Source organism: Mercurialis annua, linkage group LG3, assembly GCF_937616625.2.
Source record: "Mercurialis annua linkage group LG3, ddMerAnnu1.2, whole genome shotgun sequence".
Lineage (NCBI taxonomy): Eukaryota > Viridiplantae > Streptophyta > Magnoliopsida > Malpighiales > Euphorbiaceae > Mercurialis > Mercurialis annua.
Genome location: NC_065572.1, coordinates 74280503 through 74294934, shown reverse-complemented (window position 1 = coordinate 74294934; position 14432 = coordinate 74280503). Strand labels below are relative to the sequence as shown.

At 28.1% G+C, this 14432-nt stretch overlaps 1 protein-coding gene across 2 annotated transcripts; it reads right to left on the bottom strand.

Annotated features, from left to right (window-relative positions):
- Positions 1–576: 576 nt before the first annotated feature.
- LOC126674422 (zinc finger protein CONSTANS-LIKE 1) lies at positions 577–4212 on the bottom strand. Of its 2 annotated transcripts, none has more exons than XM_050368867.2 (4): positions 3908–4212; positions 1532–2038; positions 1073–1225; positions 577–979 (listed from the first exon to the last, which is right to left on the bottom strand). In XM_050368867.2, the coding sequence occupies exons 1-4, from the start codon at positions 4010–4012 to the stop codon at positions 887–889; spliced, it is 858 nt and encodes a 285-aa protein (XP_050224824.1). In that variant the 5' UTR covers positions 4013–4212; the 3' UTR covers positions 577–886. The 2 variants fall into 2 exon arrangements, with proteins under 2 accessions (XP_050224824.1, XP_050224825.1); XM_050368868.2 differs by lacking the exon at positions 3908–4212 and adding an exon at positions 2519–3353.
- Positions 4213–14432: the final 10220 nt, after the last annotated feature.

Below are 14432 nucleotides of genomic sequence, written 5' to 3'. Positions count from 1 at the left end.
GGTATGTCAGAAATCTTGTTATTACAAGAAATTTTCATAATGAGGAAGAGGAAGATGACCAAAGGATGAAGGGGCTGTTCTGGTTGTAAAGCAAGTGAATAAAAAAGCTCGACGATCGTTGCATGGAATAAAAATAGCAAATATAAAGCTTTAAAAGTATTTCTGGAAACATCAACGAAACATCACAATGCATGATCCTTAAGTTCTCATTGTATAACATTTTTAAAAATCCTATATACTCAGGGTAGAACTGTCCTTGGATTTGGATAGGCTCCAGTCCACTTAGACCTTAATAAAGTAAAAAAATTTAAAAGTACAGATAAATTTTAGTGAATTTTGAGCTAGATGGAAGTTAAATCCGGACTATTGGAAAATCATAGGTGAAGTTAAAGCCAGATTGAAAAGAATTCTGATTCAACTGCTGCATATTCTGATTGACATTTGAGATTTAACAAGATGGTAAATTTGCAGAGTACCCAAGAAGGAGTTTCCTCCCTCTCTCAATGTCTCAAGTGCCTATACCATTAACCTGTGAAAAGCTTGAAGAAATGATGAGCAATTGCAGAAGAATCATCAAAAGCTATAACCAAAATTCATTGCATAACATATTTATATATGAACAAGTACAGCTTTCCTGCATTCTGCTACCTCTTATTATTCAACACAAACACTATGTACAACTCTACTTTTGGCAATTTGGTTACTACAGCAAATAAAAGATCAGCTACTTTGCAATAGTTGGGGGGGGGGGGGGGGGAGGGGGATTCTGATTTATTTAACAATACTCGTTTTAGCTTCCGTCAAATCTATTTTCCAGGCTTATGCTGCTACGCATTGGAACTAAACTATTTCCTTCCGTTCCTTTTATTCATGCATTAGTAAGAAGTTATTGCATCTTAAATACATCGGATTCTTCCGTCTTTGCAAACCTTCCTCGGATCCTTGGTTGACTGTCTGCAAGAGCTTTTCTGCATGCATACTGCAGCATCCAAATCAAGATTAGTATCAATGTCCAGCACAATGAATCTTAAGTAACATGCGACCGAAATTTAAGGGCTATTCATTTAGTTACCTTAATTTTCCTGCCAAAATTCCTCTTAGTCTTCTTGTTCCTGTACCTGGAAAGCTTCTCCCACCGATCCTCAGAAGTGCAGCTGGTGATAAATACTGGCCGATCAAGGGGAGATTGAACGAGGCTTGTATTTCCATTTCCATTTCCAAGAGTCTAACAAAACAGATTCTAGACAAGTTTAGACTCATCATGAAGAAATGGTGCAACGAATCTAAAGCCAATTCATCATCAGAGTTCAATTGCATAGAAATGTTTCATTTAAATCATTTTGAAACACTTAAATATACTCAGTAATGGCATAACAGCATAGAACCATTGACGGGTTAAAGTTCGACATATTACCCAATTTAAGGACACTAAAATCAAGCGGAGAACATAAACAACTCGAGAAATTTAGGCACATGTTATCAGAATAGTACTAAAAAGGCAAAAACAAAATAATAAATAATTGAGTCTGACCTTTATGTCTCCCTCACTGTATGCTCGTCTCATCCCATAAACAGCTCCGAGATCCATTCCTGAAAAGTCTAAAAAATTCGGTTTCACTGCAGATCCATGCACCCAATCCATTGAGCTCAGGCATCCTGAGCTTACACTTTTCGGCAATGGCGCCTCAGAAAGGAATTTGTTCTCTTGAATCTGGTTTTCTTCAGTCATCGCCATGGGAATCTTGATGTCTAGAATCTCAGAGAGTGATATATCTATATTAGTTTTTTCCATGAGGTCTTTTTTGCATTCATAATAAACCTCACTCAGAAGTTGCTCATTTTGGATTGATTCGATATCTGCCACCTTCAATCCTTGTGAGGAGATGACTTCTTCACCGCACGAGATCATTGAAATGGTTGCTGTCATGGGATCAAGATCAAGAAGTGGCTCTTCAATGATAGCTTCGGCAGCCTTGAATAGATCCCCTTCTCCTCCTAGGTCATATTCTGATATAGTACACGTCGAGATCATGTTGCTCTACATTAACAAAGAACAAAACAAGCAAATTACATGAGAAAGTCGGTATGATTTGAATATTGAACAGAACTTCAAAAAGTAAGCTGTTGGTATGAGATTCTTAATTAAGCTGTGACTATGAGATTGGATAGCAACTGAGAACATATGTCGAGAATTGAAAGCGATAGTTTGAAACTTTATGGATGTATAAGGCGTAAACATATTCTGCATTCAAGAGAATCTACAAATTCAGACTGTACTATTGTAATGAAAAGGCAAATTTATGGATGTACTATTGTAATTGAAAGTGTTTCTGCGTTTTCTGTTCTTCCGTTTCCAATTTCACTCGTTTCTTTTTCCGTGCTGCATAAGTAGCCAAAGGCATCTAATTATAGTCCTTTGGTACGGTTTAAAAGTGAAGTTAAACTAATGAGTAAGAACTGTCAAGTGTCAAGCATATGCTAAAAAGCATCCAATTCTTGAACAAATACCCAAACTTACATTACAGCCATTGAATTTCTCAATTCGACTTCTTAAAGTGTCTTCTTAACTGATCTAAACCATTTTAGAAGTTCAACTCCAGAACTAAGAGAATCACGGGCAACGCAAAATCTTCTCTGTGATGTAAAATCAAGATTTGATAAACAAATTGAATGCTGAACTCATGTCATCTTTAATAATAATAGCAGAGAAAATATACAAAATGCAAAAACTCCTGTATTTAGAATCTAGGTAGCACGGACACTTCATTCAATCAACGTGTCCTATTTCAAAAGTATTTCGGACACGAAACTTCATTTTTACATACTGTTTCGCAATTTCCGTGTCTAAATGTCCCGTATGTCTGTGTCCATACCTAGTTTAGAATCCAGTTCCTTTTAAGTTGTCCAATTCCAAACAAAGATCAAAGACAGGATTAATAAGGATGATGATATCATTTGCATAGCAAAAACACCCACTTTAAACAAAAGCAAATACCTACAGTAAGTCTTTTAAAGGGTTAAATTGTTCTTTATTTGAGCTTTTTCCCATAAACTATATAAGTGGAGAATCATTTCTCCATTTAACTCTCTCACCTTTTTCCTTATTGTGGCCTAAAATAATGAACCAAGTGCTTTTCCATATTATATAAAAACTTGTGAGTGGAAACACAAAAGAATTTTCACAAAACAAAAAACCAAAAAACTGATTCACATCATGCAATTGGAAGAAATAGAAAAAAACTAAAAGCACACGGAACTTAAGACAGTGCAATCATTTTCCTTTAAGAAATCTTTTTCCAGATCCACTAATGTTTGCTAAAGAGAGCATCTAATATTTCCATTTTAAACTTATTTGGTTGCTAAGAAAATGTTGATCAAAGAAGAAAGAAAATAACTACATGGAAAACCCAAATCAACTTAAACAAAAAGCTTCCAAATTTAGACTTTTTCCATTGTTTTTTAATCTACCAAACAAAGAAGAAAATATAAGTAAAAAGATCATTCTTGCTTAAAAAAATCTAAAAAGATAAAAGATTTAATATACAATCAAGAAGTCAAATTATACACACCCAAAAATGAAGATCCTTAAAATCTAAAATTTGACTTCTTGATAAAAGTAAAACATAACTAAAGAATACAAAAGAAATGAACTTTCATCTAGATTCTTGCTAAAAGATAGATACTTTCACTTAATCCATCTGCCGTTTTTAAGAGAATTTGAACTCATGATCTAGCCGATTGCTGCTAAACGCTTATACTATTTGAATTATAGCATATACACATAAATTTAAGCTCATAATTCATAAACATAAGTTCAAAAAACCCATCAAAGAAATGCAGATCACCAAAATTAACTAGAAATAAAAAACACAAGCAAATAACAAAGAAATAGAGAAGAAAAGGGTACCATTGAAACATTGGACTTCTGATAATCATAATACTCTTCAAATTGGTGAATATCAGGGGAGAAATTCTGCAAATAAGGGTACAAAAGTCCAGTATCTGCATACATTTCTTCAAGAATGCAATCACTGAATCACTCACAGTCTGTTGGTCTAGTTTTTAGACTCAAAAAGATTTTTAGATTTTATATATTTGTTATAAGCTGAGCAGCCAAAATGGGAATGAGAGAGAGATATGCAAGTGGGAGTAAAGAAATATTAGTATGATTTGAAGGGGGTTTGAAACTGATTTGATATAAGAGTTGAGAGGAAAGAGAATTTATATATAAATAATGGGGAGGGTATTATTAGCTCAAAATGAATTTTGTAGGAGAAAAAAAGGAAGATGATGTAATAATATTAGGTTTTTATAATAAGGACAAAGTGTAAAAGGACATAATGATCACTATTCAATGTCTCCATGTCTATTTCTATTGTGTTTTGTTCACTTTTTTGTTTTGTAATATCTTTTCTTAGTGATGTGAGAAAATTGTATAAAGTTTAGGCTTAATTACCAAAAGGATAAAGGATCAATTCACCCTTCAACTTAGCACAAAATAAAAATCCATCCCCAAAAATCGGTAAAAGAAAAAATTAATCCTAATTAAAATTATAGTCAGCTCTAGTTAAAACTTAAAATCGACGACCGCCACCTCTAGCAGCAACCACGGCTTCAGCCACCATTTCTTCACTTCACCTCCAGTAGCAACTAATTGGGATACTACAAACTGTCATTTGTTGATTACGAGCTCAAATTGTCGCCTTCTCTACCGATATTCACTACTACCATTGAATCTATTTTTTGTTTCTTTGAATGTTTATTGTAAGTCTAGAGTTTTTGCAGTATTATTGTTATGGTAACGGACAAGAAAAACAAGTGAAATGGTTAAAAGCGTATAAAAGATTTTCAATTTTTTTTATTTTAAAATTGACATGATTTTTGAATTTTTAAAAGTATATGAACTATAATGATTTTTGAAAATTATCAGGTGCCAATTCAAAGAATAAAATAAGATTAAATTATTTTTAAACTTTTTTATCAGTGTTGTGTTTATTTCACGCATAAGGTGTACAACTGAAAGAAGGGATATTTGATAGAAAATGCAAAATATTTTGACCAGTTTTTTTAAGGGATAATATCAAAAAAAAAATCACGAATTTTACATGTTTTTTCATTTTAATCACGCATTTTAAATTTTGTCATTTTCATACACGAACTACCACTTTTTCCCGAATTCATACACGGTGCTGAGGTATCAAGGTTTCATTGGTGTAATTCGCTGAGGTGGAGGTCATTTTACACCAATGAATGAGTGACACCTCAGCGTTGTGTATGAATTTGGAAAAAAGAGATAGTTCGTGCATGAAAATAACAAAATTTAAACTTCGTGACTAAAATGAAAAAACATGTAAAATTCGTGATTTTTTTTAACATTAACCCTTTTTTTAATAATAATTTTTTTAATATTTCGTGCCAAATTAGGAGAATCCTTTGTTCATCACCAAAAAGTTACTTCTTTATGGGTGCTTCAATTTTAGTTTAGCATTTTATCTATTTTAAAAAGTCAAACCTTTTTAATTTAAATTTTAATCAACTTTTAAACTTTGTCAACTATATTCTAATTTTAATAAAAAAAATTAATTTAAAATAATTAAACTTTGATAGATCTAATTTAAAAAAGCATTTGACTTCTTCCTAGGTAAATAAATCATTAAATTAGATAAATGGCCATAATTAAAAGTTAAAAATATAAATTTAACATTTTAAAAAAAATTTGGCTAGAATTAACTGCATCCAAAAAGCGATTTTACATACTAGCAAAAGTGTGATCAATTTATAATTTTTTAATATATTTATTAGTTAAATTCCTAAATATTTATTTAAATTTAAATATATGAATTTATTTTATATATTTATATAGTTGGACCAATCAAATTATATGTTAGTAGCTTCAACATCTCGTCCACCTATTTAATTTTGTAAGTACTAATTGTAATAATATTATAATAATAAAAATTTATTGTAAAGAAAATTTGAATGGTAAATGCAAATTAATTGTATCAAACATAAGCTGACTATTTCATCTGTATAATAAAATAACAAAATATATAAATATATATATATATATATATATATATATAATGGAGTATATGATTATTCTTAATGAAATAATTGCACATTTATTACTGATTTAATATATAAATGACATTAGACAAATAATCACTCTGAATGGACTGTGAGGGTTCTGTGGGCTGGACAATGATCCATTTCCTCTAGCTCTTCTCATGTCAGACTCGAACATCAATCGCTCTGTTTCGCGCGTTATCACACGCTTATTCTTCTTCGCGTTATTTCACCATTCATTTTCAGTTTTATGCATGGTTTTAGATTGTAAATTAATAAGTATTACAAATCTAATTATTAGTCTAAATATTAAGCAAAATCTATATAAAACATATAAAGTTGAAGTGAAAAACACTGTACATTGTACAGTAATTTCACTTCTCCATTATGTCCTCCTATTTGTTCTTCTTCTTCATATTTGTGTTGTCCATTTTAGTAATTTCCAAGCATGTCTCATATAAATGCCCATATCTTCTGCGTTTAATTTCCAAAAAACCAATGTGTATTTACCATTTTTTACATTTTTGTCTTTACATAATCATTACCTTTGCTTGTCTATTTACGAAACTGCCACTAAATTAATTAATTTTGTCGCTGTAAATAACCTCTTAGTAATTAATGTTAGTACTAATATATAAACTAATGATAATTATAGTATTTTCAAATTTAAATTTAATTTTTTTTGTTTATTTTTTTTGTTAAATTAAAGTATTAATCATTTAATTTTTCGATATAAAATTATACAATATACATATAGTAATAAAAAAATTGAAATTAAATTTAGTTATAATTATTTTTCTAATTGTTTGATTAATGTTAAAATCTCATTTATGTTACATTCCATTGTTATATTTGTTGAAAACCTTCTAAAATAACAATTACTATGATATATAATTTAGTATTTGGAGGGTCATTTTAAATATAAAAATTAAAATTATTTTATGATTACATGATAACTATATATCAAGTTTTGTATTAAATTAGAGATATTAAATAGAAATAATAAATTATTATATAATATTTTAAAATGGAATATATTTAAAATCAATTTTTTCAAATCTATATTCAAATAATGTCTTTTAAATATAATTAATTCTTATAATAGGTGGTATTTAAAAAAAAACAGTACAACCTATTACCTTTCTTTGCTTTTATTATAGAAATATTCTTTTAATGTAATGTTTTATAAAATAAGATTGATTGTTAGGTTTGAATTTGTATAAAATTGGTCACCGCCTATTTTTTTATTTCAAAAACTCCTCTAATTTTTATTTTTAAAAAATATAGTTAGTAAATTTGAATTTTTGTATAAGCGGCTTTCCATATAAATGTTAGAAAATGAAAATCGTTTTCTTGCCCAAAACATCTTCCTTTATATCGTTGGTTATATATTTTTATTTATTTATAATTAAGAAACCTAATTATGTTTACTAATCAAAATTTTTATAGTAATTTATATATAAAGGATTATGCTCTATATTATTTTCATCACTAAATATCAGTTGGGTACAAATGTTACACTAAAATAGTATAATTTTATAAAATCAATTACAGTAGATGACATGATTTTTTAAATTTTGAAAAAAATGCTATTTATATTTTTTGGATTCTCTCAATTTCAAATAAGTTTGAGGAGGTCATATTCACGAACTACACCGTTCATTGTAAAATGAATGGTGTAGATTAATTTGATTAAAATTTTACTTTTTTGATCTACACCGTTCATTTTGTATTTAACGGTGTAGATCGTGAACATGGCCCACTCAAGTTTAAAATGAACTTGAGAGAATCCCAATCCATTTTCATACAATAATAAATCACTGATCATTTTATTTATGAACTTAGGTCATTTTAATAATTTTCATTAAAATAATATAGATAATTCAATAAGTAATGTTGTGACTTTTATTTAACTAACTTCAATACTTTTTTTATCTAATAAATTTAACAAAATTCAAAATATTTAACGGATACATAACGGTAATATAACAACTCTATTTTTTACTATATATACTCACTTTACTATTTGTTTTCACTACACAATTTATTTCATTCTTTTTATTAAAAATTTATAGTCTTTAGAAACAATTCAAAATAAATTCGGTTTTAGTTTTAATTATTATAAATGTAATTTTATTGTTCATTAGTATGTTTAATCTAGCATCAAATTTTTTTTATTTCTTTTTAATTTTTTTTTGTATTTTTAGTTCTATATTTATTAGGTCTTGCAATAATTACAAATTATGAATTATAAATGTGAAGATTAATAATATATTTATTTTTTACTATATAATTAACACGTTTATTACATATTCTATTTCATTTGTCTAAACCACTTTATGAGTTTCAAGTGATTGGTACATAATCACTTCTTTAAGATTCAGAAACATAAAGGAACGAGAACCGAAAAACTATATCCGAATTGTTATAGCCTGGCCCCAATGCGCAATTTCATTTTTTAAAAATTTCGGAATTAGCAAGAAAGACACTCTGAATCCAGTTCCTTCGCAATTTTGACAGTTTTTTTAACTATAATCGGCTTCTTCCAGCAACATCTTATGAAGTCTGTCGATCTCTTCAACATATTGGTGATGGATCTCCTTTGGAAGTAGTATTTAGTTTGAACAATTGTCTTAACAGAATGTTACAAACTTTAATTATAATTATAATTATAATTATAATTATAATTATAATTATATCAAAAACATTTGTGTTTTGAAGACTGCGTAAATAATTACTATAGTGTTCGAGTTGTCTTTAAATAAAAAAAAACGGTTTTCCCCGAAGCAACGCGAGGGTTTCGTACTAGTTAATATATAAGAAGAAATATTCTGTATTACAATATCTATAACTTTATACTATATTTTAGATCCCTTACCCAAAGAGGCAATAATGATGAAACAAAAAGTCAACATTTAAAGAAAAATATAAAGTAATTATTAATAGTTTTTTTTTTGACGAAATTATTCATAGTTATATTCATACTTCTGGAAGCTATTTTTTTAGGTTTCATCAAACTTCATTAATCGAATATGAAACAGTTACTCAATCTCATTTGTTATATTATTTATTTGTATTTTTCAAAATTTAAACTATATTGATATAGTATTGTTTATGTTAAATATAAAGAAGAAACTCACCAAGCTAATGAGTTTACAGATTGAAGAAGAAGAATGGAAATTTTCTATTATTTACAGAAAACAGAAAACAGTTAGTTGTTGAGCTGTTAGTTATGATTAGTTGCCGTTATGATTAAATGAGTTATAGCCGTTAGATTAGAAAAAGAATTATGAGACACGTGGAGCTCATTCTTCTATATATTAAAGCTATAAATCATTTATTAAAGTTAATGAAAATTTCTCAATTTAATTCTTAATTTCTGATAGTTTATACCAAAATTAAAATTGTTCAAAGTCTAAAAGTCCAAAAAAAATTAAGGAGATGCTGAAATCATAGAAGTTTATAATCCAGGATATTAGTTCATGATCTCCAAGGTACCAGAAGCTAACGATTGCCAAATTTCCAGAAGCTCAAGATCTCCAAGTTGCTAGAAGTTCAGGATCTTCAAAAGTTCAGGATCTCCAGAAATTCAGAATCTCCAAAAATTTAAGATCTCTACATAACACGAAAAATTTACAACCATGATCTTCAATTTTAGCATGTGTTGGCAGTTTATCAAAGAGACGGTTTTTATGAAGTTAGAGAGTGGTTGAAAATAAATGAGCATCTGACAGTTTTTATAGAAGTGGAGAAAGTGAAAAGTGGGATCGTGGACAGTTGAAATGCAATTATCATCTGACATTTTCTGCAAAGATGCTATAAATAGATGAGGAATGCAACGATTACAACCCCCATCCAAATTCAACAAAAACTCAAATACTATTAGGAGAATATTAATATCAAAAACCATTATTTTGTGAAATCACTTATATCGTACTTTTATTCTTCTTGTAATCCGACATTATTTTCAATCTCAATTTCAATTATATCGTCAGATATTTAATTACAAAAGCTTTCTTTTGTTTTCAAAGTTCTCTAAAAGTTTTTTTTACGAACCGTTTAGATTTTTTTACATTTTTTGAAAATCGTTCATAATCGCTTGATTATTTTTCAAATTTTAATTTGAAGTATAACCCTCCAGCACGCTCACACACTCAAAGGCACAAACCGTTTTCTTAAAAAACAGGGAAACAAGTACTAAGTCAATTTTTGAGTAACTTTATAACTTGATCGATTAAACCAAATTTTATTAATTAAAATTAATAAATTTTTAATTTATAATTCTTAAAAAATAGCTGATCCTAATTTACAATTTTAGAATAGTTAAATTTACTTAATCAAAATTATTTAATTTAATTCTGCAATGTAATTTATGTATTCTTCTTATATAGAAAAACAAATTCGTACTAACATAAAATAAGAATTAATATTTGATGGCCGCCCTTTTTTTTCTTTTTTTTTTCTTTTTCTAAAATATGGTATTGCTGGTAATAATGAAATGTGGGAAACGAACAACATAAAAATACAAAAGAATGAGAGGACATTTACAATGAAAGATCAGCCATTAATTTCTTTTCTGTTTCTATCTTGTTTCTAGCCCCTTAATATAAATTGACAATAACATATATTTCTAGCTCGAATTCTGAAATGTCGAATAATTTTTATAAGAAAATTAGATAATTATCGTTTTAACGAATTTTATGTAGTTTAATTAAAATTAATTAATGTAAAAGTCAACACAAATATATATTGCAATTTCAATAAATTTTTGATCGCAAATTATAGTAGAAATCGACTCTTCGAATTTGTTTTTGGACTGTAGTATACAGTTACAAATTATATTTAAGAATAATGACTATATTTCAATGTAGCTAACAAAAGGAAAGGGACTTCTGATCAACCGTCTGCTCTCTCTATTTAATACAACATCATTGACACATCCTAAAATTATGATGACATTCTTTGGAGGGTTGATTTTGAAATTATATAAATATTTTTTAAATAATTGAATTTTAAGAAATTTTATTATTCATTAAAAAATGAATTTTAATGTTTCCAAGGCATGATTATAAATGAAAAAAATTAGAGGATGAGCAATTTTACAATTTATAGGTTTTTATGATTTTTCTTTTGCCGAATAATGAATCTCGATAAAATTTATGAGTTGTGTAATTCATCCAAAATCTCTTAGTTCAAATGGTTCTTATAATTTTTTAGAGCCGTCGAAATATATACAAGCAAAGGGTAGGGGTGGGCAAATAAACCGGTCAAACCGATTAACCAAACCGAAACCGTAAAACCGAACCGAAAAATATGGTTAATCGGTCCAACGGTTTAGGTTTAGGTTTTGATTTTTAATTTTTATGGTTAATGGTTTAGGTTTAGGTTTTGGATTTTTAAAAACCGTGGTTAACCGGTTAACCGGTTTATATAATATATATAAATATATTTTATAATCTTTAAAAAAATATGGATTTTATAATATACACATGATAAAATCTAAACATAAGAATATATGACATATATTTTATTTAGGAATATTTATATATTTTAGGAGAATTTATATATGAAAATATTTTGTAAGAAATTTGTTTTCCTTATTAAAATACTTACTTAACATAAATAGAAATATTTAAGTCTATAAATAGTAGAAAGTGGACGTGAACAACACAACAAACAATTCAAAAAATACAAGCCTAACATTAATATTACTCATAAATTATAGATTTATATTTTTTTAATATAGTTTCAATTTCTATAGTTTCTTTTTGTTTGCTAAAAAAATTAAATAGAATTAAAATTTTATCTTTTTTTGTCTTTATTTTTTTCTAATGGTTATATGGTTAAAAACCGCAAAACCGAAAACCGAACCGTTTTTTATGGTTAACCGATTTACCGGTTAACCGTTTAAAATTTTAGGTTTAGGTTTTTAATTTTAAAAACCGTATTACAATGGACCGGTTTACAAATTACCCTCATGGACCGGTTAACCGGTCCATGCCCACCCCTAGCAAAGGGCATGTTTGTGAACATTTTTATTTTCAAATTTCATAAAATTATTTTTGTAAATAATAAAAATTAGATACCTATATATTCTTAAAAACAATCCACAAACAAAAACTCCTCTTCTTTATTTTAAAAAGACAATTTTTATATTTCAAATAGTTTTCTACTACCAATTTTTGTTATTTGATTTTCTTCTTAATTATGACTAAATTGCAGCTTTTATTAATTGACACAAACATACAGTTTTTAATTATAATGAAAATAAATATTTTTTATGAATAAGATTTTATAATTTTTAATGTTACAAAAATATATAATATTTTTATTACTTATACATTTCTCTCATATTTTGTGTATTTTATATTTTAAAACAAATTGTTTATATTATTCATTTCCAACATAGAAATGATATACCATAGTAAAAGTTCACCATCCTGCCCATCTCGTATTATATCTTCTGCAGAAAAAGAAGCATAATGAGAAGTGGTACGGCAGCCATCAATGCAAAATATATATTTCTTGGATTAATTAATTTTCTTGAAAAAGTGCATGAAAAAAGAAATAGAAATAAAATGCATAATAGCTGTAAAAGAAACAGAGAGAGAGCGATAGATTCTGTATTCAATCGTCTGTCTTCCAATTTGCAGAAATTATTCAAATTCTCTTTCAATATGGCAGCCCTATTCCTCCACACTGATATTATTAGTCCCTCTTTTTATTTTTTTGCAAAATCACCCCAAAAAGAAATTGTTTCGACCTAACTTTTGTCACCTTCTCAAAACTCAAAGCATAAAGTTATGGAGAATAAGTGTTGCACAAGAAATTTAATGTGAAAGCATACTTGTCGAAAAATGTCCAATCAAGCCCCCATCCCCTTATTTTAATCAAAGAAACATCTTTTAAAATATTTAAGTAATATTTCATTAAAGATAAGAAATATAATTAGTTTATATCGTCCTACATGATTGGTATGTCTGGTTCGATTCTTAGTCCGAGCAATATTTCCTAATAATGGCGGTACTATACTACAAACATATCAATTCTAGTTGTTACCGGCCTATTTATCCCTAACGCTCAAACGAGCTAGGTGAACTTCAACTTTCATACCTCTAGCTCGCCTATATGAGAATTTAGCGCTCTCTACTATCCGACTTCATAATGTGGGATCACATATAATTATTATAATTCAAAAAAAATGTTGAATGTGAGTGATCTGAACCCGACTTCGAAAAAGTCACTATACTACCTTATTGCACTATACTCATTTATGTACTAATTACTTACTTTTATTATTTTAAACGTTCTTTAATGATCTTAACCTGATTGCAGTGATTTTCAGGCAATGTCTGTGTGGTTTATTTTGACATGTTTTTTTTACGATGAATTGACATTGTTATTTGTACAAATTAATTAGTCGTCTAAGGTACTTTGAAGAATCGGAGTTAACACTAATTATTTTAAATATAATCAAATAAAAAATTGCTTAACAATAATTTATTCCTTTCCAACACTTGGAAATTCTTGTTTTTGCGGCATGCATGAATGTGAGAAGCAAAAATCGAAACAGTGAAATCGCATCGAAGAGACATCATTTTCACAACCCTAATGGTTCTACTTTAATTAATAAATTAAGTCAAATAAAATTCCAGTTTAGAAGAACTTGATTGGAAGAATATAGGCTGTAAAGTATGCAAAAGAATTTCAACTAAAAAGAGTGATGCTCTCTTTTAAATGCACAGTTTTATCTTTTCAGATTATAAGAAATACACATTTTTCCGGTTTGGAATCACTGTCTTGATTAATTCGAATCAGGCTAAATATAGCCTGTTAAGTCGATAAAATATTTTCAGATTTTTTTTTTAAAATTATATTCAAATTCAACTGAAAATCTTTCATTAATTTCCCATTCATTCTAATTCCGCCCACACTAAAAATGTACACTTTAATATTGCATATGATCAGTAGATTATTCTTTTTTTTTAAAGGACAAAACCTTAATATTCCTAAATTAGGAAAAAATACAATAGAAGACAATATGCATTAAAGGAATTCGAACCTGACCATAGAGACAAACTAAAAGGGCAGACAGGATAAATCGATCCAATAATGGAATTACACTTGGCAAAATCTTAATTTAACACTTGGCAGGGGAAATTAGTTTAATTTAAGCACAAGGAATTGAAATTGTCTTTCCTTGCATTGCATTCCCACTTTGGTGGGTCGGAATTGTTTCTTACATGCACATAAAAAATGGTTAATTCGTGGATTATTATTGCATTAAAAATGGTTATTAGTGGGTTATAATTGCATAAAAACTTGTAAAAAAAAGTGTGTTATAAATGAGAATAATTAAATCAATT